Genomic DNA, 25,561 nt, shown 5'->3' with positions numbered 1-25,561 from the left:
CTCTCTGTTTTCTTCCCTGTTACACTTAAAGGTACAGTTAGCTATTTTTTGATATTATATAATAAAAAAAATAATATCATCATCATAAATATATATTATTAGTGTAATTTTACCATTTCACTGTCTGTAATTGTAAAATGTTTTCCAACAAACTTTAATTTTAAGTTTATAAGAATTGAACTACTAACATACATAACATTGCCAAAGATGGAGGAGAAAAAAGCTTGTAGGCATTTGTGCCAGCACTTTCAGAAAGAAGATATGAGGGAGCATAGCTATGTTTTATCATCGGAGGTCTCCCTCACCAAAGAAATGAACAAATGAAGGAAAGAAACAACCTGACCGACATTTTAATAAAACACCATCTCATCCCTCCTCACCTCAACAGTCAACTCCAGAAGTGAAGTCGGGGCTCTAACAGCCTAAAACAGGCATAAAAATGTTTCTCAATTCCCAATATTTCACAATTACTTAATGTTAGTAGTAGCAGTAGGAAGTAACGAAGTACAAATACTTTGTTACTGTACTTAAGTGGATCTGTATCTGTACTTATTTTCTGACTTTTTACTTTTACTCTGTACATTTTTATGAAAATAGTTGTGCTTTTTACTCCTTACATTTTCAAAACAAGCTTATTACATTAGGTTCAACGGTATTATTTATAGCATTCATGCTCAATTGTTCATAAGTTGTGGTGGCCTATCATCAGTTTCTAGCCGGCACTAAAGAAGAGGCGCGAGCGTGAGGGGAATAACATTTTTTTAACCGACAAGTAATTTCAAATGCAATGTTTCTGTCCACACAGACAGTTTTTACAGTCTGTACAAACTGTCTGTATTTCCTAGAGCGAGAAAAGAGTGTGTGATGACTATACTCAGAGATGGAGAAAGATAAGAAAGACAGGAGAGGAAGAAGAGAGAATTTATTGAAGACTGAAAGGACTCCTCAGTGGCATTTGATAAACTGACAATTTAAAGGTTACATGTGACATCGTCATTTTAAATTACACATTGGATTTGCATATGATGTTTTGATACATTATGAATTTTCATATTGTGATTTTTTTTTGAAGTGATTCAGGTGGAAAAATTGTAAAATAATGCAAAATACTTAATCGACACATATCACTTGATTCCTGATTTATTGCCAAGTTTTAATATTATTTAAATGTTAAAAAATAATGTGTACAAAAATATCGTTATACACAACCAGTAAAAGAAAGTCAATGCAGTTTTATGTATATAGCCACAAATCACAACAGTTACATCAGAGCACTTTATGTTGTAATGTAAAGACTGTACAATATTAGAGAAAACCCTGTCAATCGCACAAACCCCTATGCGCAAGCACTTGGCAAGAGTGGGAAGGAAAACCCCCTTTTAACAGGAAGAAACCCTTGCAGGAGGCAGGGTGGCACATACCTCTTCAGTGAACTATATGAAAATCCCCTATATGTAAACAGAGTCAACAAAATAGTCACAAAAACAGCAGGAGGGTGTCGAGACATCACTGGTCTCTCTGATCCTTTTGTCTTGGTAGAGATCACGCAGAGATGTTTCAGAGTTTCACACAATCCTTTTATTAGCCATTTCCTGGCAGCAGAGGGGCAGTTGCCCCCCTGTAGATGTGCCCCTGGTCTACACATAACAGTCTCAGGTTGTTACTCATTAAGAATGTCCTGGGTAATCTCCCCATCTTAAACTTAGAATGACATTAACAAAATGAGACTGAGCCCTTACTGTGGGTCACATCTGTGGGCTTCTGTAGGACTGAGTCAAAGTCTTCTTTCAACTATAGGTATGACCCTGGTGGCCATTAAGAAAAATGCAAGTTTCAGGCATTGCCTTGTTTCAATTCAATGAAAAAATAAAATCAAAAAGGAAAAACAGCCACCGTCATGTCGTAACAAAAGATTAATTTTATTAAATGTTATGTACAAGACATTCCTGAATCAAAACATCAAGTCCATAACGTTTCATCTTCTGTTACCTTTACATCTTCTCATAATCTTTTTACCCCCCCCACAAAAAAAACAACAAAAAACAAACAAAAAAAAAAACAAACAAAAAACAGGTGTGCTTCAATTTTCAAAAAAAGTTTTAAAACCCCCCCTTATTGCACCAGACCCTTACACACTTCAGTCCCAAGGTGGCTATGAGGGTGTCAGTCTTAAAGAAAAAAGGGGAAAAATAATTACTGTAAGCCTGCATCCCTCAAAACAAGGACTGGTTAAATACAAACATGGTCTGGGTAAGTACAATTTAATTTGTCTCTACAGTGGCTTTACCACAAACATTACTGAAGCAATAGTCGAATTACTTACAAAAGACTTCCAAGATAGTCTATAAAAAGAATGTCCATAAAATCCATAGTTCAAAAAAGAAAAACCTTTTTAAAAATGGTGAGATTTTTTACGTATGTGTGACTATGTAGTGATCCGTGAAAGTGGCTAACTCAGCTGAGACTTTATACCAGATTTAGAAAATCACCGACCAGGACCTGAGACATGTTTCCAAAAGCATCTTAGACACTCTGTTCACTCCACGGACGAATATGTTTCCTATCAAAACTCTACTGCTGTCTCACATTTGGGCTGCGCTGACAGATATAAAGCCACTCCAAAATGAGACTATATCAGGTCCAACACCTGATCAGGATTCTGAAGCTTAGCAGTCATCAGCTGTGTGAGGCTAAAGTCCTGTGCTCTACACAGTTGATAGCAAGCTAGTACAATAATTACACAACTATTACAGTGAAATAAAGCTTGAAATAAAACAATCACTGCATACGATGTGGGTCAAACAGATATTTGACAAAGACATCGATAAATTTCAAGAGATTCCATATTCACAAGAGGTGGAAAATTAACACTGTGCACAGATAATTGTTAAAGTTGGATAAAAAGGCGACTGTAAACAAAAACATTTTCCAATAGTGACTGGCACAGAAATGAGCAGGCTCCTTATTATAAACAAGAGATGCAGCCCTAATCAAATAAACATCTTCAGTAGATCGCTCCAAAACAATTTAATTTCAACTCAAAAAGAAATCAAGTTAAAATCTTTTTTTTTTTTACCTGAATAAAATCCACTCATAATAAGCATAAGATGCTTTTGGAAACTTTCGACTGTGGCAGTGTGAACGTTCCTGCAGGTCCAGCAGAGCCGAAGAGAAAATCGGACCGTTTTCGGACCCTCTCCGTAGGTGTGTGAAACTGTCTGTGCTGGCGTTAAACAGCTCTGCAGTGGCATGTGTGTGTGTGTGTGTGTGTGTGTGTGTGTGTGTGTGTGTGTGTGTGTGTGTGTGAGGACTCAAATAATTTGGGATTTCCACAGAGTCTGCATTTGTGCAGGTGGTGTGAATTTAGTCGTGTTGTTTTAGGTGCTGTTAACAAAGCATAAAAAGTCTTAAAAAAAACTATGAGCCTGAAGTAAATAAAAGGCAGTGTGTGAACAACGATGACCAAACACCAGAAACAATAAAACATCACCAGCCCAAACAGGATAGAGCTGATCTATGATGGCATGAATGGCTGTAGCAACGATAGGGCCCAGATTTCTGCATAAACTTGTTTAAAAATGTGATGGTATGTAATGGGGGCTTCTACCACAGCTACATGTCCCTGAGAACAAGGTCCACATCGCATGTTATTGGGACCTGCACACCATGCTAACAGAGGAGGGTTGATGTGAACCTGCTGCACTCGGACGTCTTTTCTCAGTCCATGAAGTCTCATCCAGCAACACCTGGAGTCTGAAAACCTTTCAGCTGGGAAGGAAGACTGAGACTGTCAGAGGAGTCCAACTCTACAGGCTGTTCACTGTTAATGCCCACTCAAGGAAATATCAAATGCTCTCAGTGATGCATGTTTTTAGAGTTATGTCAAAGGTCCTCTTAATCCAAAAATAAAATAAAATAATAATAATTCCCTCACTCAGTGGTTGTTTTCACCATGCTGGCTTCAGTTTCTCCACAAAGCTTTCTGAATTAGGAAAATTCACTTTTTAAGGCAGCGTCTCACTTCAGCACGAGGTTTTCTTAACCACTCAAAATAAAATGTAGTCACAAGACTGCTTCCAAATCTGCTCCTGTGGAGACACTAATGTTCTCTGCTCGAGCAGGTGAACAAAGCTGGCGGTTTATTACTATTGGGGGTTCGTGTGTATGACTTTAGGCATTTCTTTTTATATAACATAACACTGTAGTCACCACAATCACTGCTGAGAGCAATGTCCAACAAAAGCAACAAACACAAGTAGTTAGAAAAGGCCCGAGCCATGAAGATGTGTCAGGGAGCTGACGGTTGCTCGGGAAAGTGTGTATTGTGCAGCCTCTTGGTGAGTGGTTGCTGGCAGTTGCCAGAGTGAAATTGGCTGCAAACAGGCATACAGATCACTGGCAGGCTGCTGTGACTTTCCCCAAGCTAACCAGTCTGTAGGCCTGCACGACTGAGGTCCAAGACAGGTGGACAGAGCTGTGGTTACACTGTTCGTGGATAAAACCAGTTAATTTTAGTATAATAAATGATCATGAAAATCAGTACTTTGCTTGTGGTCTGTAGTCTGAGTGGATGGCTTTGGAATGTTTTGTGGCCTCAGCACTGACTGGGTAAGTACAAAGTTAGTGCTACAAAGAAAAGACGAGCTGTAATAAACCTCCATTAGTGGGGAACTACGATAATCTGGCACAGACCTCATCTCCTGAGGAGTCTGTGAGTTGAGCAGTGATGCAGATTAACATGTTTCATTGCTGAAAAATAAAAAGGCTCGTCTGAAGCTGCTCTCGGCTCTGTAATGCTGAGTGAACACAGACTTTCACATCGATGAGATTTTGATCAGAAATGCTGAGTCAGCCATTCACACACACACACACACACACACACACTCCCCTCAGCTCATGATTCTGAGACTTTAGCTGCCTCAAAGTTGACTGCTAGCTTCCTCTGCCGTCTCTTGGAGGCGGAGCCGGGGGTGTGGCCTGTTGCTGGTATGGTTTGCCTAGGTGGTGTATGCAGTGCCGCCCCCGTCGTCGTAGAGTCACCAGAGGAGAGGTCGCTGTTAACAGCTTGTTGGTGGATTTTACCGCTCTGTGGTTCAGTCTGACCTTGCAATTGGCCAGTCGGCTGGTTCTGGGATTTCTGTGCTTGATTCTTAGCAACAGTTTGGGCAGCACTGTAAAACTCTCGAGTTTCCTGGTTCCTTTTATTTGCCGACACTCGTTTCTTAGTCACCTGACAAGGTGAAAGATAAACAGAAAGCTGAGTTACCAACCTGGCCTACGTCTGCCCAGGAAAAGATAAATGGGAATGCTGTATTAACCTTTTTCCATTAGTACCTCCATCTGGTCAGCTCGGCACAGTTTTCAGGGTTTTCTGTTAGTTGTTAGTATCTGGTACCAGATACTACCAACTAATAGACTGCATGCCACCAATTGGCTACTCAGTGGCGTCAATGAGTCGTGAGAGCACCTCCTTCACAAATATCAAATCCGCAATTTTTGAAAGCCGGCAATGAGAGAAATGGCTACACAGAAACAACACTGTGGTCTGACCAAAAGCCACAAATCGAGCAGCAGGTACAACATCGCCTAGACGCCAACCTTTGTTGTATCACCCGTGTCGCATACAAATTGCGTTACAGGACACTCCGCCATGTTGCTAAAATAACCCTAAGCACACTGGGTGGTACTCAATTGTAATGGTAAAACGAGTCGAGCCGATCCAAGTAGGTCCTTATGGAAAAAGGGCTTATGTGTTACCTGTAAGGGGATGAACTGGTTGTGTGAGCCAATGGGCAGTGTCGTTGCAGGCTGGGGGCGGGCAGCGCCAGGGAAAGTCCCCGGTGGTCCGTAGAATGGCTGGTTTTGGTGGTGTTGAGGAGGCACTGTCATTCCCCAGAGAGGAGCAGGACCATAACCCTGTGGGGGCAACAGCACACCACCTGGAAAACAAGAGCATACTCCTAAGATTAAAATAGATAATTTTTAAGGCTTAACAAAAATAGTGAGCAAAAATTTTGATATAAATACTACTACTATTAACTCATCCCCTGTCACAAGGGTTCACCACACTGAGGAGCTCTGTATAGGGCTGTGCGATAATCAAAATCTCATATCTCTATATAAGACATTTATCATCCCGACAACGATATATATCACAAAAATTTACCATTTTCTGTAGATACAATTTCACGTGATTCAGTTTATTTTAAAAAATCTCAACAGGATCTTCAGCTTTATTGTGAAAGGTTTATGGGGAAAATAAACAAGCGGACGGCGGAGCCACGCGATGGTTTTACCATCGTTGTTGCTAACGACAACGCGTAAAAGCAGTCGCTTGTCTGTCCGTAGTGTGGTTATATTAAATATAAGAGAAAGAGAGAACTTTAATTCTACAGTGACCATCAAAACGATGAAAAAATAAACAGTAAACAGTTTATTTTGCGACACCACAAAACAAACGTAATAGCGTAATATGCAACGATAGACGTTTTCATATCCTCATCCGATATATATCGTTATATCGAACAGCCCTAGTCCTGTATGTTTAATTTGGCAGAATTTTACGCCAGATGACCCCGACCCCCCCATCCCCCGATGGGGGTGAAGCACAGGTTTTAACCACTACACTATGGAACACCTTAAACTGATGTTTCTAAATTCATTGATGAAACTTTAAAGACAGACAGACTCACCTTGTTGGTTGAAGACAGCTCCCATGTGGGCAGGTCGTATCTGACCCACTCCTGTGTACAGAGGAGGTGGGAGGGGGAAGCCTGACCCGAGTGAGTTCTACACATACACAGAGGGACAGAGGGGAGGCCTGGTCAGTGACACATTTCATGTTTATCTCAGTGGTTACAAAGTTCTCTCAGCCTCTCATACTTGAATCAAATGTGTGCGTTTGTGTGTGTATACCAGTCTTTGAAGTGCGAAGAAGGCAGCTTTCTCCTTGGCATCGTGTTCTGACTGGCACTGTGGGCCATGAACCATCAACCCGTTGGACAGTTTCACCTGACACACCACTAATCCCTGCATCGGTGTTAATGGAAATGATTCAGAGTGGGGCACTTGTGAAAGTGGGAAAAGCAGAGTAGAATAAAGTGTGATGTAACAGAAACAGAAAATAGAGCGTGTTACCTGTCTGTTGCGTATGAAGCTGAAGTCAGGTGGCGCCATACCTAAAGCCCCACAGATGCACGCCAGCTCTGACACCTTACTGCCCAGCAGGGTGTTGGCAGAGGCAGCAGGTGCCGGAGAAGGCAACACAGGCGCGTCGCCGTGTGGGACGTTTATTTTTGCAGCTGGAGGGAGAAAGTAATGATCATAAGCAGGAGAACACAGAGAAGAAATTTGCCTGGGATTTAGAAATCAGTAAGGTACCGAGTTTCTTTGACGATCGTCTCCTGTTCTGCTGCTGGCCAGCAGGGGGGGTGCTGTTTGACGTCTCTTGAGGAGATTGACTTCCTGTTCCAGTGCTGTCAATTTTAAGCATCTCCTTCAGCACCAGGGTTCCCTTCTATAGCGACAAACCACACATGATCATTCACATTAGGCTTTTTATGCTAAGTGGTTCTAGGTGGCTTCTAAAACTCTGAGGTTCCTCTCATTTTGGCTTCACCACATATTTACCATGGCAAAAGACTGTGGGGATAATGGGCCATCTGGCTGGCTGTCACCTTCTTGTGGAGGGGCAGGAGGGGGTGGGGTTTGCTGGGTACCCTTGGAGATTTTTAGATTGGCAATGAGGTCCTCAAATTCTGTTGCAGCCTGAGTAAGAAATAGTAAAGAAACTGTAAATCATCATCTTGTTCAGGGTACAAGATTCTGAACAGAGATAACTCTGAAAAACCAAAAACAGGCAGAAGTCAAAAGAAGGATTTGTGTTTCTGCACCTTATTGGCTGTATTCTGTGAGGGAATAAGGGAGCTGACGTCTTCATTTTTCTTCAATAGTCTGATGCCAGCAGGTGGGGTCTGTGAACGATACACACATCAGCTCAATTCTAATCCAGTCCACGCAAATACAACACAGAGCAATTCATGCAAACACACGTCGCTGTTAACATGAACGTGTCAAAACCAATAACAAACCTCCGCTACACAAAAATAAAAACTGATGAATTTAACATAAACTAACAATTGTGCGCAACAGAAACACAGATTCATATACACAGCTGTTCTGCTGATGTGTCTACTCACAGATTTGTTGGCGGGTTGGGTCTTCCCCTGCTGGGAATGTCCTTCCTAGAATCCGAAACACTTTTTTAAAACTACTGTTTTAAAAGCGTAATTCAAGAATTAGTAGTGAAAAATGGATCATCCCCAGAGCGCTCTTTGTATTCTGGTTACATTCCTATATAAAAACAAAGTTCCTAAGCACCTATGTCACTTCACTGTTAAATCCTGAAGCAATTACATCAGTATTCATGGAGGAATTTCTGTATCAAATCTATAAGGTTCAGTCTGGTTTGCGAAAGTATGTGGTTATTTACTTGAAACCATTACAAATTCATTTGAACTAAAATAAGAGGAAAACACATCGACTTTTATTAAGTAATGCAAGACAGAGTCCGTGTCAGGAAAAACCCAGGATAATACAGTAAATATTTCTCAGCATTACTAGTTTTGTTTTCCTCAAATTTCCTGCTGGACTCCTAGGATGTGAGAGAGAATTTTTAGAGGAATTGCAGCACCGCTGTGGTACCGGTTCTCAGCTGCAGCTGGTGTCTGTTTCACTGAAAACTTACATTGTTGTGCCAGTGAGCAGGAGGTTTGTTAGGAGGCCCTGTGTTCTGCAGAGACTGCCACACATTACTGTACTCTTCTTTGTTCTGGATGGAGAGAACGACATATGTATAAACAAGTCATATTACACACATCGTTGAGAGGCTATAACAGTTAGGTCGAATGGAGCAAAACCTGCTCTTACCCTGGCCTGGTGCTTTTGGATGGGACCTTTTGAGGGAGAGCTCCTGTTGCCCTGTGAGGCAGCCTTCACCACACCATGTTTGTTGTTATGCTACAAATAAAAAGGAGTTGGAACAGTGAAAGAGGAGAAAGAGGAGAAAAAGGAGGGATTTAGGTGAAACTATGGAAATTCCAAATCATTTCCACTATTCCAAACTGGGGAATAATTTGTGCATGACTCTACTGTGTGCATATTCTACCCTCCTACCTGTGTGGGGACAAAAGGTGAACGAGGAGAATGGTTTAGGCCTGCCAGCTGCCGGTGCGAGCTGAAATTGCCGCCAGTGGCAGGCTGCGGTTTGACGATGGCGGTGAGTTTGTGGCCACTGTAATCCACCCGGGCTCCGTGGGAAAGGTTGATCAGGGCGCAGGGAGGGAGGCGGTAACAACGAGAAGATGTACACCTGAGGAAGCACATGAAGAGGCGAAGCAGCTGTTACAGTCTGCTGTAAAGAGGAACACCTTTACTCCAACAGCATCCTGTAATGTGCATCGTGTGTATTCTGTTATAGCCTGACTGTATGATTTTGTGTTTTACCCTCGTCTTGTGCTTTATGTAACAGTTTTTGTACAACACTGTGCACTCTGCAGCTTTTTCTGTCTGATGTAAAGAAACTGAACACTGAAGCTGAAGGTATGACGTAGTAAGTCAGTCAAAGAAGAAAAAAATCTTGTCAATTATTGTCAAAGTAGCAGTAGGTTTTAATTAAGTAAGTTTAGCTAACCATCTAACACTGATCCATGAGCAGTTAGTTTCAGGGTGACTGTAGTCAGTGTGTAGGACAGCAAACAAAGTTACTTTGAGGGCAGCGTATAAGACAAACTAACACTTTTATCCATTCAGAGTTGCTTTGAAGGAGGACAGACCGATGTGATCTGGCCACTGGCTGTGACATGCTTACACGTGTGTTTGTGTGCAGTAAACAAACTACTTGGGGAATCTGAACAACCATCTAGAGTTTTTGCTTAACAAATCTGCTTAAAACAACTGTTGGGAACCATCAACGGATGATTACTCCTGGCATCCAGGTGAGCGTTCATGTGAAAGCTGTGACTAATTTTTTAAAAAAACTTACAACTAACATTAACAACAGGCCTCTCTGCCTCTTCCAAAATCGAATGCCCTCCCATTTCATGTTTATAAACTGGGAATTGTTTACAACTGACCATTACCAACATTAATTACATACAGCAGCACACTCATGCTTACCTGATGTTGAGACCTCCAGCAAATTCTTCATCAAACAGCACTTCATAGAGAACCTCTGCCTCGCGCTCCGCTAAAGAAACAGACACAGATATACTGTTAATCACGCTCTTGTATGTTACCCTTGATATGTGCAGACTTTGCATATAAGGACAATGACAGATGACGGGTGTCCTCACCTCCTTTAATGCCAATGATTGTCCCTCTGAGTCCCAGCGGGACGGTGAAGCTCTCCCTGATGTTGATGACTCTGTCAAACAGACGGTATTCCGCATCTGGGTCTGGAACTACACCTTGCTGCTGTTCCAAGGGCTGCACACATATTTTTATTAATGTCCTTATCAACTAATCTGCCATTGATCTTTTAAATTAACTGATTAGGAAATAAAAAAAAAGGGACTGTGTGGCAAACATCCTTAAACACACTGCATGAAAATGACGGGGGTTCAAAAGTAACAGGACATTTGGCTGCTGGCTGTTTAAGTGTCATTTCAAATATTAGCTCACAAACAATCAGGGTGAATTGAGAATCCACACTCATAAATATAAACATAAGCCATACAGAATGAGTCTGAAATTTGAGCTGCAACCCCTATCATGATTGTGTGGAGCACATCTCTGTGACCACTGCACATTTGTAATTCATCACTGAACATCAGTTTCATCCAATCAGCCAAAGTCCACAGTTGCTTCTCTTAAGCCCACTGCAACAGCCTTTTCTTCCAAACACAAGACATGAGGCTGGAAATGCTTAAATCTGTTACGGATCACGATCACTGCTACAGTTTTCTTGTGTTGCATATGCACTTTTGGACTGATCTGTCCTGACTTCACAGGTGTTGCAGTCTGATGACAGACGCAGGACATCCCTACCCACTCCCTTGCTCTCTCTTTTGTTGCCCAGCCTTTGGGCTTACTCTCTTCTTTTGTTAATAAACAACATTTATCAGAGGCTAAACGGGTGACATGTTCCTCCTTGTGTCGCAGCCTTACAAGCCAGCTGTAGCCTGTTTCCCAATGCTTCGTCATAAACACTCTTGTTTGTGCCATTTTCTTTCCATTTTTTTTTGTTATGCATTTTCTTTTTCCAGGGCATGATGCCTGATGTTTTTTTGATGTTGGTCATCTTCTTGGTCCACAGCATGTTTTCCTTTCATAACCTTCCCATCTGGTTTGTACTTGTTCTGAGTCAGCTGTGTGTAAAATGTTGAGCAACTATGTTGGATTCCTCCTTGAAGCAGCTGCATAAACCTTTTTATTGCTACGCAGGAATTTCCAAAAAATATTACATATGATGATTGTTGTTTGATGTTAGTCAACTGCTTTAAATCATCGAAACCTTGGCTGACAGGTCTTTATGGGGTTACCAGTCCTACGGATTTTTTTATAACACAACCACAGCCCCTTTCTTTACAGACACGATGTACGATGCTGACACGTGCATGCCAAAGGTACTCACCCTGAAGAGGAGATGAGGCTTGACTGTGACGCGGACTTTCTTGGTGCTCTTCTTCACCTAAGTCGGTGAGAACGAGGCAGGAATGGAGAAGGTACAGAGGGAGAGGCGTGTGAATGGAAATACAGTGAATACACAAAGAATGTATGACTTCTGAAGTCTGTCGCTGTCACCTTGGTTTTCTCCACTGCTTCCTCGATCCTCTCCACAATTGCAGCATCCAGCACTTGGAGGTCACAGGATGCCCTGCTGATGGAGCTGACTGGGTGACTTTTTAACCATGAAGTGATTTCTGCCACCTTCTCTGCCCTGTTGGTTTTTTTTTTTTTTTTTTTTTTTTTTAAAAAAGGTCATTTAGTAATTCACCATTTATTTAATCTACAACCTTCAGACATTGGTGTAAGAACAATATGACGACCCCTGGCTCTAAACTCCTCGTCATCACCCACGGGTGAAGCTTTATGCTGAGAACTTTTACCCTTACTATCTTGCTGTTTTGAAACCAAAGGTGATCCAGCTGACAAATGAGACGCTGAGTAACAACATATCAGGCAGGATAGTACTTTAAAGCATCCCCTTCTTTATCGTCTTTTTTTTTTTTTACTCTCATGGAAAGCAAAAGATAAAGATGAACTTCATAGCTTATTCAGTGTGAATTTAAACTAGAAATGTATTCAATGAAGCAGTGACAAAAGAGGACAACTTCGCACAGACTTCTATAATTGCTTCTTTATGTAGCTAGAGATGTCGCCACCTGATGGCCACAAGAATGAATACAGCTTTTAGACACCTCAGCATCAGCTACACTTTTAAGACCTATAAGCTACGTCCATCTTTTATATACATCTATGATCCCTAAACAAGTTTTTTTTTCCAGGAGGACGGAGTGAACGTAACCTTGGCAGGGGACTAAATAAGGCTAGTGCCCACATGGTTGAAAAGTCTAAGTATATGCCGTCCGTTTTACCCATTCTGGTCCTCTCCAGGCCAAATGTCATCTTCATAGAAAACATCATCGTGACTGTTTCTGGACACTGTGTTGAATACCTCTGAAAATCTACAAAAACAAACACAGCCGCACCATCATTTGTAAAAGCTTCATTCAATTCATAGGATAACCGAACATTAATACATAATCAAGTTAAAGAACAGCAGTTTTCAAAATGACTCATTTGTTTTACCTGTCCAAGTATTCAGCCAGCAGTTCCTCCACAGCAGCAGAGTAGAGCCACTCTTTTTCAGTTCTCTTGGTGTATCCGGGAACTTCCTCGTTCTTCTTGTTGAACTTCAGGTTCAGGCCAACGTTAGCTCTTTGTTCCCCACAGGGACTGGACACAGTGAAGAAGACTGAAAGCTTAGACAAGTACTGTACCTGAATACATGACGTGATGCCAACAACAGCTCAACTCACTGCAGATATCCTTTTGGCATTTCTACATAAACACTCACTTCTTCTTAGAGCCTCTACCAATGAAGATGCTTCCAGAGAAGCGGGAGACGAGGTAACCGGTGATGCCGAGACGAGAGGCCAGAACGTATCCAGGACTGTATTTCACGCTGTATTTCTACACGACACACAAAAACATAAGGTGAGGGGAGAAAACTGGCAAAACTAAACGTACATATCCACAGAATGACTCCACAAGCTCGTCTTACGTGTTGGTTCTGGATTAAGGGCTCTAGCTGTGGCTCATGTGGCACACTGAAGACCACTCGAATCCGCCCATCTTTGATGACATCTTGGGAATCTTGCACCTGAAAATTTATATTAATATGAATATGGAGATATGGAGCATTAATTGGAAAGACTTTTAAAAAATGGCTAGATTTCTAAACCTGCCATGGTAATTAAGAGACAGTGTGTTTCAGGTCATTTTACAGAGTAACATGAAAGTAAAGTAATGAGTAATGCATTACCTGTAAGAAAAGGGTTCTGTGTAATGTGTATAATGAGTAATGGCCCCAACACTGATCACAACAAAGAGGGGAAATACCTCCAACATGCACAATTAATATGCATGGATGCAATGCCTTTGATATGCTGCTTAGTAATGATGGTGACTCTCTAAGTGCAGTCAATGAGAATCGATATGAGAACCAATAAGGAATCGAATTGATAATGGAATGACTAAATTCTTATCAACGTTATGTTCATATTTTTTTTGCACCACATCAGTGAACTTAAAAAAAGAAAGTGTTTTTCACAGATGTTAGCATTGTTCTAAACTATATAAATAAGCCTCTTAATTTTTTGTCTTTTTCCCCTCAGAGTATCAAAAAAATGAGTGTTGAAATCAAACTTTTATCTATCTGACAGTTGCCAATGATATTAATGCAAAGGTGACAACTCGGTGTACAGTGTTTTGTTTCTTCACTTATATTGAATGTGACCTACGGGGTGAAAACACGGACATTATACTCGGATTCTCGGTTTAAATTAATAAAAAGATTTTTGAGAACTAGCAGGGGTAGTAACTTGGGTAACGAGGGAGTAATCCCCAGACTAAGAGAGCAAACAGTGGATAACATACCTCTCCCATGGCACCATAGTACGGGTTTCCCACCATGAAGACGGTTGTTGTTGGAGGAAAGAGCTCATCTAAGCTCTTGAAGCAGGCCAGAGATGAGTAAAAGGCTTTGATATCCTGAGACCATGAAGATAAGGAAGAAGTGTCTTTAAGATTATCTGTCCATCAATATCGTCACAATATTGTCTATAAAATCTAAAAAAAAAAAAAGGTCATAAAATCAAAACCATGTGCAGTAAACCTAAATTTGCCTAAAACTACTCTCACAATAAACTGAAAGCATGTGTTAGGTTTATTTCAGGGTTTAGTGACAGCCTCAGTGACATATACACTGTTATAAGAGTCTTTCACCGATTATTCTCAGTTTTCTTCGTGCATTCTTTATATCATGTTTGTGTGCAGGTACCTTAACAACCGCCTGGTAGGCAAAGGGGAGGACCTGTTTGGCCCACTGTTTCTCCAGTTCCACCACACCAGTGGCTTTGGGAACGTATTTCCTTCCAGTCAGCAGTTGGCCGTATAAAACCACCTCTGTCTCATTTATCACGATGCCTTTCCTCTTCAAGTAACTAAGAGAAAGAAAAGCATAAATAACTAAAAAAGCCAAAGAATATGATGGTTCTGGCAAAGAACAGAAGTAATGGACTGTTTCAATAATGTGAAAGAGTAGAAATGACTCAAGATGCATGCAAACACAAACACTTGCATTATTTTGCTTGATTGTTTTGTTTCTTACTATTCAGTGATTCCTTGGACATCCTTAATCCATTCCTTTTGCTCCTTGTCAGACAGACAGGTGACTTTGGCGGGAGGAGGAGTGCTCGGCCTGTCATACACTCTTTGGACACCCGGTGGTTCCTCAAGATAAAATCTTCAGAACAAGTTGCAAAATTTCACTTGTAAAGTCACTCAAGTCTCAATATAATATTTTCAGATTTTTCAGTGGTATCTACACATCTACCAGAAAACACAGCAATCATAACAAAGCCAGCTCTTACTTAGTTTCTCCGTCTGACACTGCAATGATGCGAGCTTCCTCTAGATGAGGCCAGTTGACAAACACAGACTTTCCCAGAACTTGTGCAGCAACATCATCACATGTCTGAAGATAATGACAAGAAAGAAAGAGAGAGGCAGAGACACAGAGGATAAGGCAACTGTCAACGCTTGTTAGAATAAGATTATTTATACAGACCCAGAGGTGACTTTAGCTGGGTGTAAAAAAATATTTTAAGTGGTTCTTTTAATTGTATAGACAGTAATTCAAAGACTTCCAAGGGACAATTGATCAGTTATAAATAATAAAATGTTGAAGCTTTATTAAACTAGGTCTAAAAACATAAACAAAAGCTCACCGTTTCCCCTTCCTGGTTGGGAAGGATATCCAGCAACATGTTCTCCCCTCTGCTACTCTGCTGGAACACGACCACCCCGCCTTTCTTCTTGTAAAACTGAGAAGACAGTGAAGGAGCCAGAGCATGAGAGTTAGAGAAAGAGAGATCATCTTATAAAGACTGCTGAATTTATTAAACTTACTATACTTCTTTTTTCTTCTTCTTAAATTGGCAGAATTAATTTCAGATTCATACGTTGGTTGTGAGTAGAGTTAAAACGTATTTAACCTGGTTTGGTCCAACTTAGAGCAGTTTAGTAGTAGTTCAGTTATGCACACGCCCACCTTATGTTTGATGTGTTGTAAGGTGGGAAAGCCACAGAAGTACAGAGCTGAGCGGTCAACGGGCTTGCTGATGTGATCTAATGAAACTTGCCAAGCGTCCATGGGGATGTGCGCTGTCCTGTGACGATCAACCACAAAAGGCAATCAGCCACAGACAAATACGACTGTTGAATTTCACCTCAATAAGCAAACGCATGAGTTTTTTTTCAGAAATAATGAAGATCATTAAATGCATCTACCTGACGTGGCAGTGGACGATGTCGGGGAACAGCTGAGGCAGGGGGGAGGCGTAGGCGAAGTCCATTTCCCTGTCGTACGAGTAGACTGCACACTCTGTGTGGCAATTCCTGGCCTTCTCTTCTTTTGTCAGCTTGCTGTTGCAGGGCTCCATGGCTGCTAATAAGCACCTCTGTTCGATACACACACAACACAAAGTTACACACAGTTACAAGTTGTCAAATTTAATTTCGACTACAGACCTGTGGCATTTCTTCATTTCGAATTGTGTGTTTACCTCATCTATGAATGGAATGAGCACCACAGCTTCCCATTCCTGCTGCTTGCCATTCAGGTCAGTTTTAAAGTCAAGAGGGTAGTACCCAATAATAGGTGAACTTTCACTAGTCATCAGATGCTGAAACATAACAAAATACAGTATTACGATCCCTTGTATACTTCCTGTCCTAATGTAAAAACGATTTCTATATTAAATTATAATTTTTCTTATTTCTTAGAGTGGATCTTGTGCATTTTATATGCGTGAACTTAGATTTGCGTTTGTTACCCTGTAACACTCAGGCAGCAGTTCCATGCTGGCAGCAGGCAGGACTGCCAACAGCTGCTGGAAGGGCATGAAGGGCTGTCCAAGCTCAAAGGTCAGCTTTAACCCAGATACATTCCTGATGTCAGACAGGTAGGGAGCGTAGTGGTAGGGGTAGTACCTGCAGAGATAACACATAAAATTCAGCGACTGCTTTAAAAATGGAGCGTCTTAAATATAGAGGTTTAAAGAAGGAAATCATTTACTTATTGTCCTTCTCCTCTAAAGCAAATCAATCAATCCACTTTTTCTGTGAAATAACTTTTATTAGACAGTAAAGGTTCTGAAACCCTGCAGCCCTCATTAAAGCCTGCTGTGTAGAAATATGTCAAAATTTGAGCCTCTCTTTCAATGCTCCCACATTTCTGTGAGACTGTTAATGAGCTGAATGCTCCAAGAACAGAAAGAGAAAGATCAGGAAGTAAATTACACAGAAGAAAGAAGGACTCACCAGCTCCAGGACTGAACTCCATGGTAATAGTAGTGGAGAATCCACTGGATACCTTCCACATAACACTTGGCTTGGTTGGCTAGAAACTCACTGCAAATGGAAGAGTGAAAACATAGTTACAAAGTGCAAGCTGCTGTGATGAAGGGCACTGTTAACATTTAACATTTAGCCAAGTCACTTCCCTACCAATGGGATCATTTAAAAAAGGAAACTAGAAAAAGGGCATCACACTGCTGGGAAACAGCAACACACACGCACACACAGACAGACATACAAGCATGTCTATTCTAACTGCTGATAAGGGAGAAAAACAGATTTCGTCAGTCTTAATAGTTTTACCCTTTAAAGGTATGACGAGGTAAAGACTGCTGTATAACATCTTAAAGTGCACCTATTATGATGTTGATTTTTCTGTCATAGATAAGCATTGTTCCAGTGATGGATGCCTGAACCCTGTGAGCCAAAAGCTCCAAGTCCAAGAACAAAGTTTACTCTTTAATATTTGATGGACCCGTTTCCAACAGTTATGATCACTATATTATTTGTGGTTAAACTAAATGATCTGCTGCAGCTTTGTGGTTCTGTGTGTTCATCTTTAAGTCAAGAGCACAGTGTTTCACTATACTCGGATGTTGCATTACATTCATTGCATAAGTGATGTGACTAACACACAATGTGTTTATGAATGCATTCCATTTCACCCGGCCTGTTGCCACTTGGTCTTGCTGCACCTAGAGCAAACACAATAGCAGGTGCACTTAGAGACACCCATACAACCTTGTTTTATCATGCAAAGGAGTAGGGCTTGCTACTCCTTTGCATGATAAAACAGAGCCCATTATCTTTGTTCCTAACCTGCTGAGCGTCACATGACTAATTCAAAATACTTTTTAGTGCATGAAATACAAGAATTTTAAAAAAGCAACGTGAGAATTTCAGCCTCAAATTTTTCTTTTTGTGCTGATGAACATTTTTCAAAAAAACCCCAAAAAAACAAACAAACAAAAAAAACCAAAAGGGGAAAAAAAGTGAGTTGTGAGTGATGACCAATAATTTATCTGCGTTATTGAACACTGGTCGTTATAACTTCACTATGTTTCAGCCAGTCACTGAACGAAGATACAACAAACAAAGAGGTGAAGTAAAACTAAGAGTTAAAACAATAAAAAGTGTCCAGCTGTACTTTTCATGCTGTATTAGTTCTTTATTTTTTTCTCTTGTTTTCTAAAGTACTCCCTGTCTTGCTATGATCCGACAAATAAAATAAATGAAATGAAATCAACCAATCAGCATTCAACACTTCAATTCTCCTCCAGTGAGCCGCAGTTTTGCACAAGGTCGCGCTTGTGATGGGTGAAAGCCTCTCTCCATTCGTGTGTTCACAGACAGACATGTTTGCAGGACGCTTTACTTTTGGACACTAAAGGCCACAAAAGTCAAACTCAAACATGTCCCAAACATCTTTAGGTTTCTTCTTCCTGTAATTTGCTTTGTGTATGTGTTTGTATAAGTTCACTCACTCAGACACCACGTCCACGCCGATCTTGTTCATGTAGTATGTGCGTTTGTACTGTCTGAACTCTGTTTCAAAGATATCATCCTCCTCCTCTTCATCAACTGCTGCTGCTGCTTTTTCCTCTCCAGTGATTTTTTCTGATGTAGTCAGGGAAGCCAGACAGAGAGCAGAATCCTACAGATATTTTCAAAAAAAGTAAATCACTGGAAAGATAAACAGACATGAAAACAATGCTGAAAGAAACAATGCATGTTTTCAGTGCTGCATCCCTACCTCATTCTTTCTGGCATCTTTGCTGGCAGCTTCCTTCTCAGCTGCCAGTCCAGCAGCTTCATTCAGATATTTGTTACCAACTTTGCTTTCAAACCACTTCAAATCCACAAAGACCTCATTAAAATGTTCCCGGTCAAACTGGCAAGACATGGGGAAAAAAAAAAATGTTGGCAACATACATTTGTTTCATAGCAAACTACATCAATCAGTATACGGGATTTGATCTTAAAATGAATGACTCTTAAATAGAAACCTAGTGTCTCACCTCAGCAAGCTTCTCCAGGTATTTCTCAAAGTTTCTGAGGTTTAAGTGACCGTTCTCATTCAGATAACCTAAAACAAACACGGGGACATTATTTTATATACATGATCGACAATAAACAAGTGGGACATGAATGTTTTTCTATATTGTACTGGTTGACAATTTTAAACCATCTGGGCCAGCTGGACAAGCACAGCACATGAAACAAAACAAAGAAAATACATATTTTGTGTATGAGAGGCTTTCAAACTCTGAATAAATGCTCAAAAATATACATCCCTGCTGCATTGGACTTTGTCACATGATAAAGTTGGAGCCGCCAGAACCAGGCTCAGGGTAATTCTGCCAGCTTCACGTTTAAAAAGTTTCTTCCTGTTAAAAGGGAGTTTTTCTTCCCACTTGGTCATAGGGGATCAGCTGATTGTTGGGCTTTTCTCTGTACCTTACAGTATAAAGTGCACCTTGAGTCAACTGTGGTGCTATAGAGATACAATTTAATTGAACTGAACAGAATATACATGAATATACCACGGTGGCTTTATTTTTTTTATATATTTTTATTTTGTTTTGTTTGCATTTCTGCTGTATTTCATCTTTTTCGCTGAGTGTGTGTTAAAAAATAAAATATTTTTCATGCTTTTGAAATCCAAATTTGTTTAGACTACTGTTCATTACAGGGGACAAAGTGAAGTCCTAAAAAGTAAACCACTAAAATGTAGAGTATGGTTAAGGATACAGTGTATGCATCTGTCTCACCAAAAGATGATTTCGTCAAATGTTGCAACACAACAAGCATGAAGAAACCTCACTGCACATGTTGCAATCCACTATAATTATTATGGAATAAAATAAGCCTAAGCTAAACACTTTAAAACATTTAAAACTGAACTGAAATGTTTGGTTTCAACAGAAATGACATTGAAAACTGAAAGAAGAAACTAAAAACTAAGAAAAAACACAAAATATGACTCTGGTCTTACCCCCCAGGCTTGGTAGTACACTGATGTACGTCTTGTACAGCAATGGCAGAGCATCATGATTGATGTGAAGGTTGGGGAGGTGAGGGATGAAATCGTTTCCTACCAGGAAACCCATTAGAATCCAGTCGTCTATTACTCGCTCCAGGTCATAATCAGAACCCATCTTATTCTGAAAAAACAGCCACAAACATTTAAACGTCATACAATACAATTTAAAAAGTATATATTAAAAATAAATAATAATATGAAATCTCGCCTGGCATTTAAAAACCGCCCACTTTAGGCACGCTTGTCTCACCTTGAGCTCAGAGAACTCGTAGTCTATATACTCTCTCATCAGAGACAAGTGAAGCAAGTGAAAAGTGGTCTCCTCTGGAGCCGTTATCCTGAAAGAGAACAAAAGAGCAGGGTTCACAAAACAATGCAGCAAAACAAAGAAAGACAAAATAGACTGAACTTAAGAAGAGAAGAACCTTTTCTGGGATTTCTTCCCTCCAAAGCGGACTTCCTCCCTGAGCAGGGAGAAATTTGGCTCGTGGCTGGTCAAACCCAACATAATCTACAACACAGAGTGAAGGACAGAGTCAATCTTCAGGCACTGATTTGAGCAAAATGTTCATCAATGACCTGTTTAAACGTACCAGGTCAGCATCCAGGCCGTACAGGCAGTGTCGCGTGTTGGGGTCATGATTGGGCTTGGTGTTCTCTGACCGAATAAACTCCATGATTTTATGTTCCCCCTCCCCTGGTGTCTGTAAGGATAAAAAACACAAACTTAATACGTTCATTACTGACTCAGAAACAGTACAAGAGTACATACAACAGTTACACACAGACCACTCACACCCACCTCGTGACCGGACAGGTAGACTTTGACATTCTGCCATAGCTTGTCATTGGAGAGCTTGTTGTGGACGAAATACTTGAGCTGTTCCTGAAGTCGCGCCATGAACTCAGTGCCTGGAAGAAGGATTGGCGATTAAAAGAACTGCTAACATTTTCAGAGACCTGTTCTCTGTATATTTCTTAAGGATCCAAGAGGAACTGAGCAACCCAAGTGTTTTTAGCTGCTCAGTCCTGCTTTCCCAAGGGGTCGCTACACCAGACAGATCTGCATATTTAATTTGACACAGTTTGAAACCAGACCCTTACAGTTAATCCAGGCTCGAGTCTAGCACAAAAGGTCTCCACTCTTTGCTGCGGGCACATTTTTCTTTATTCTTTTTATCCTGAAATAAATATATTTGTCCCTTAAGTTTTTCCACTTCTTTGTACATTCCCTGACATCCACTCCTTGAGAAAATATTACACCTCTGCGATGACCTGTTCGTTAATGATTCTAGGTAAACACCAACATTGCGCTCTGGCTAAAATGTCAATCCACATGTTGAAAAATGAGTCACTGGATAGACATGTTTACATCCGACATGCAAACATGTTTTCACTAAAAATATCAGATAGAATATACATATTAAAAATAAACAAAAAACAAAACACAGTGACACAAAAATACATTCAGGCGCTAAACTGTATCAGGTGGTTCTGATCTGTGTCTGTGAGCATCTTTGCATGAAGCTTTAGATCTTCCTTACCAGGAGTGATACAGTTGGAGTCGAAGCGAGCCTCTGTGGGAAGCACCTCTCCTTTATCCAAAGCTTTTTTTATCTTTTCCTCTGCTTCTTTGGCGGACCTAGACACACAGACACCCACACACAAGTGCACACACAAGTAGATATGAAAGAGAGAAGGTCAAACTCACAGTCTCAGGCTGTGTCTCTGCCTGCAGTTTTTTTTTTCCCCTGTCTGTAACACTGAAGCACAAAATGTTGTATTTTAGCTCAAGCCTGTTTGCTGCTGATTCTTCCTTATAAGGCAACTCACATAGGGCTCAGGTTTACAGCTGCAGCCTCAGAAACATCACATAATTATACCAAACATCTCTAAATATATCTGAGAACAGACATGACACTTTAATCAGATAACTAAGAGAGAACGTGGCATTATTTACAGTTTGGATTCAACATCAGGGTACAGGCATGCTAATAAAATTCCATCTCTTTATTTGGTCAGCCCAAGAAAAGCTACTCCCAATATCCTAAATTTAGTGATTCTTTTAGCATTTATTCATTTAGATTTATTCGTCCATCACAACCTGAATCTACGTCCTCTCTGCTGGTTCATCTTCGCCCTTGGCGCCACACCATCCACAGCCATGAAGAAGACCTTGCGAGGCTTGATGATCCTGAAGAGCACCTCCAGGTAATGGAAGATGTCTGCAAAAATCTTTTCCTCAGAGATGCGAAAGTGGACATCCTCATCGTTTGGGTGAGAACACTGGTGGATGATGCCGTTCATGTCCAGATAGAAGTTGTCAAACTCTGGAATCTGAGGACAGAAAGAAATGAATGCAAAGACAAACTGGCCACGTACCTAGTACATTCAGGAAAATGACTTATCTGTAAACGCTCACAATGATGAGATCTTTCAGGTGTGGCAGATGTTTTTAGGAGGCTGATGAGTTAAAGGAGGGTGTATTTGACAGTCAAAAAACATCATAGTAAGCTCCGTTCACGTGACACATTAAAAACACTCTCATGAGTATGCCATCCACCTTTCATAACGTCAGACCTTTATGTTTTGTTCTGTTTTATTTAAACCGGTACCCACATGAAACATAATTCCCATATTTACTGTTTCCAACTTTCTGCTAAAGGCGAGTTTTTACTGCTTTAATACAAATGCCAAAGCTGTCTGAGGTAAGGAGGGTGACACTGAACAATGTGCGCTGATGAAACTGCTGCTGGCGGAGTGAAATAGCAGCTTCCTTTCTGTTCAGAGTGTAGAAAGTGGTTCAAGTCCCCCCGCAGTTACTCAAGTAGCCTAAACTCTCACGTTATTCGAGCTGTGGGCCACAGGCTGAGCTCATACTTCTGACATTTCAAACAAGTTCATTGTAAAGCGTAGTTACTGTTAACCAACTGGTAACAATAACTACCCGAGCCCCTATAGATCTCTTGTTAGCATAAAATCAGTTAGTTAGACAACTGTAAGAGCTTTATTGTTGTTTAGAATGTTCCTGACCAACAAAGACCAAAATTACCCAGTGGTAACCCATTAACATTTTACTTGTTTAGTGCGAATAAGCACACAATGAAGACCAAAATAGCACATTAGTGATGGAATTTGGTTAATAACTTGATGCCTATCCTGTGTTTAACAAAAGGATGAAGTGAAGAGTGTGTCCTAAAAGCAGAGTTGTCCATTCGCCAGAAAACCACTAGTAAGCTACGTGGAATTTTAGTTCCGCGGCCCGCTATAGCTCTCTGATAGCAAACAGCTAGCTACGCTAGCACTGTGGCTACCAATGACAGCGGTCTGTGAAGCTAACAAGTCACCGCTGTTTTCCTACCTGATGTTCCTTGACAACTTCACTGAGACAAGGGTAGCGTTCCGAAATCCAGCGGTAAAATTTTGGTACTCCCATCTTCACCACAAACCTCTTCAGCCTCTAGGTCAAAACAGTAAACAGTAAAAACTGGATGGAGGTGTTTGCCTATGTGAGGAACTACAATGTAGCCGGGGTTTAACCTGGTAACATGAGAACTTGCGTTAGACTCAGGTTTTGTTTCCAGCGGCCGCTAAGTAGCTGGTTGTCCGTTGTCCGCCGGAAAAATCGTTCCGCCGCTATTCGAGAAAACATTTGTTCCGTTTTTTGTATTTTTTTGTTTTTGTTTTCTCGCTTTCTTTTTGACATCTCATAAGTACATAGTACAACGTAATGCATATTTCTACGTATAAAATATTTAAAATAAAAAAGCCAAAGCATGTTTACAAAATGTTGTATGAAACTTAAATTTGTCGTTTGCTAGAAAATAACTTTGTAATAAATGTTATATAATATTTATTACAAAGGTAAGTGAGAAAATGGTTGTTTTATTGTTTTTGTTTTTTAAAAAGAGGTTGAGTCACCTCAAAACATCAAGTTTATGAAAACAGCCCACTTAACATCTGAATCCAGAAATATCAGGAATCTTATACAATTTCCAAGATAACTAAGGGTGCCCATTATAAATATGAGCTCCAAGGGCTGGGAAGTAGGAACAGTGTGTGCTATGTCATTCTGAATTTAATAGGAACTGAAAAATCAGATCAACTGATATGAAAGAAAGAACACACTGTTACAGGGCCCGTCTAGCCTGCAAGTCCCACTGCAAAGCCTGGAATGAAGAACTAGGTTTCCCTCAGCAAGACAGTTCCACATTTCCACCTAATGTACAACTTTGCCTTTTCTATGATGCTGAATATAAGTTTTATAAGTTTTGCAGAGGTAGAAGATTAGACCTACTTAAAATTTATTTATTCAAAACCTCAAATGTGAATGTATGCTGCCCAAACTGAGCAGTCAGTTTTTAAATTTGAACAGATAAAAAAAACGCAGACCAGTACAGTATACACTATACAAAACCATGAATTCTGAACCGACAGTCCCACCTGATGGCTGTAGCTCAGGTCAACTATTAATTGGAAGGCTGGTGGTTCAATTTCTGGCTGCATCCTTGGGCAAAATACTAACCCCAAGGTGCAGGTAAATGTTACATACAGGGAGTGCAGAATTATTAGGCAAATGAGTATTTTGTCCACATCATCCTCTTCATGCATGTTGTCTTACTCCAAGCTGTATAGGCTCGAAAGCCTACTACCAATTAAGCATATTAGGTGATGTGCATCTCTGTAATGAGAAGGGGTGTGGTCTAATGACATCAACACCCTATATCAGGTGTGCATAATTATTAGGCAACTTCCTTTCCTTTGGCAAAATGGGTCAAAAGAAGGACTTGACAGGCTCAGAAAAGTCAAAAATAGTGAGATATCTTGCAGAGGGATGCAGCAGTCTTAAAATTGCAAAGCTTCTGAAGCGTGATCATCGAACAATCAAGCGTTCATTCAAAATAGTCAACAGGGTCGCAAGAAGCATGTGGAAAAACCAAGGCGCAAAATAACTGCCCATGAACTGAGAAAAGTCAAGCGTGCAGCTGCCAAGATGCCACTTGCCACCAGTTTGGCCATATTTCAGAGCTGCAACATCACTGGAGTGCCCAAAAGCACAAGGTGTGCAATACTCAGAGACATGGCCAAGGTAAGAAAGGCTGAAAGACGACCACCACTGAACAAGACACACAAGCTGAAACGTCAAGACTGGGCCAAGAAATATCTCAAGGCTGACTTTTCTAAGGTTTTATGGACTGATGAAATGAGAGTGAGTCTTGATGGGCCAGATGGATGGGCCCGTGGCTGGATTGGTAAAGGGCAGAGAGCTCCAGTCCGACTCAGACGCCAGCAAGGTGGAGGTGGAGTACTGGTTTGGGCTGGTATCATCAAAGATGAGCTTGTGGGGCCTTTTCGGGTTGAGGATGGAGTCAAGCT

The 25,561-nt window shown here is 40.8% G+C and overlaps 1 protein-coding gene across 1 annotated transcript; it reads right to left on the bottom strand.

The window, feature by feature from the left end:
* Nucleotides 1-905: 905 nt before the first annotated feature.
* xrn1 (5'-3' exoribonuclease 1) lies at nt 906-23,784 on the bottom strand. The gene is made up of 41 exons (XM_031744818.2): nt 23,547-23,784; nt 22,290-22,522; nt 21,730-21,827; nt 20,988-21,097; nt 20,779-20,889; nt 20,611-20,696; nt 20,436-20,523; nt 20,138-20,306; nt 19,161-19,228; nt 18,896-19,033; nt 18,627-18,796; nt 17,107-17,196; nt 16,620-16,776; nt 16,350-16,469; nt 16,075-16,244; nt 15,836-15,953; nt 15,513-15,608; nt 15,156-15,259; nt 14,894-15,028; nt 14,564-14,726; nt 14,161-14,274; nt 13,286-13,384; nt 13,079-13,194; nt 12,811-12,957; nt 12,597-12,686; nt 11,803-11,938; nt 11,633-11,689; nt 10,353-10,485; nt 10,177-10,246; nt 9,175-9,370; nt 8,929-9,018; nt 8,747-8,830; nt 8,199-8,243; nt 7,893-7,973; nt 7,630-7,767; nt 7,381-7,516; nt 7,138-7,301; nt 6,916-7,029; nt 6,693-6,789; nt 5,758-5,939; nt 906-5,230 (listed from the first exon to the last, which is right to left on the bottom strand). Exons 1-41 carry the CDS (start codon nt 23,619-23,621, stop codon nt 4,895-4,897), a joined length of 5,124 nt encoding a protein of 1,707 aa, XP_031600678.1. The 5' UTR covers nt 23,622-23,784; the 3' UTR covers nt 906-4,894.
* Nucleotides 23,785-25,561: the final 1,777 nt, after the last annotated feature.

This window comes from Oreochromis aureus, linkage group 18 (assembly GCF_013358895.1).
Source record: "Oreochromis aureus strain Israel breed Guangdong linkage group 18, ZZ_aureus, whole genome shotgun sequence".
NCBI classification, from domain to species: Eukaryota; Metazoa; Chordata; class Actinopteri; order Cichliformes; family Cichlidae; genus Oreochromis; species Oreochromis aureus.
This window is presented reverse-complemented; position numbering and strand designations above follow the sequence as displayed.

Excerpts from the sequence above, each read along its gene's own strand:
- xrn1 (XM_031744818.2), bottom strand. The coding sequence starts at position 23,621 with ATGGGAGTACCAAAATTTTACCGCTGGATTTCGGAACGCTACCCTTGT. Across the intron at positions 13,195-13,285 it reads CCTTAATCCAGAACCAACAC|AAATACAGCGTGAAATACAG; the intron begins GTAAGACGAGCT and ends TGTGTCGTGTAG. Across the intron at positions 6,790-6,915 it reads TCTTCGCACTTCAAAGACTG|AACTCACTCGGGTCAGGCTT; the intron begins GTATACACACAC and ends GTGTATGTGTAG.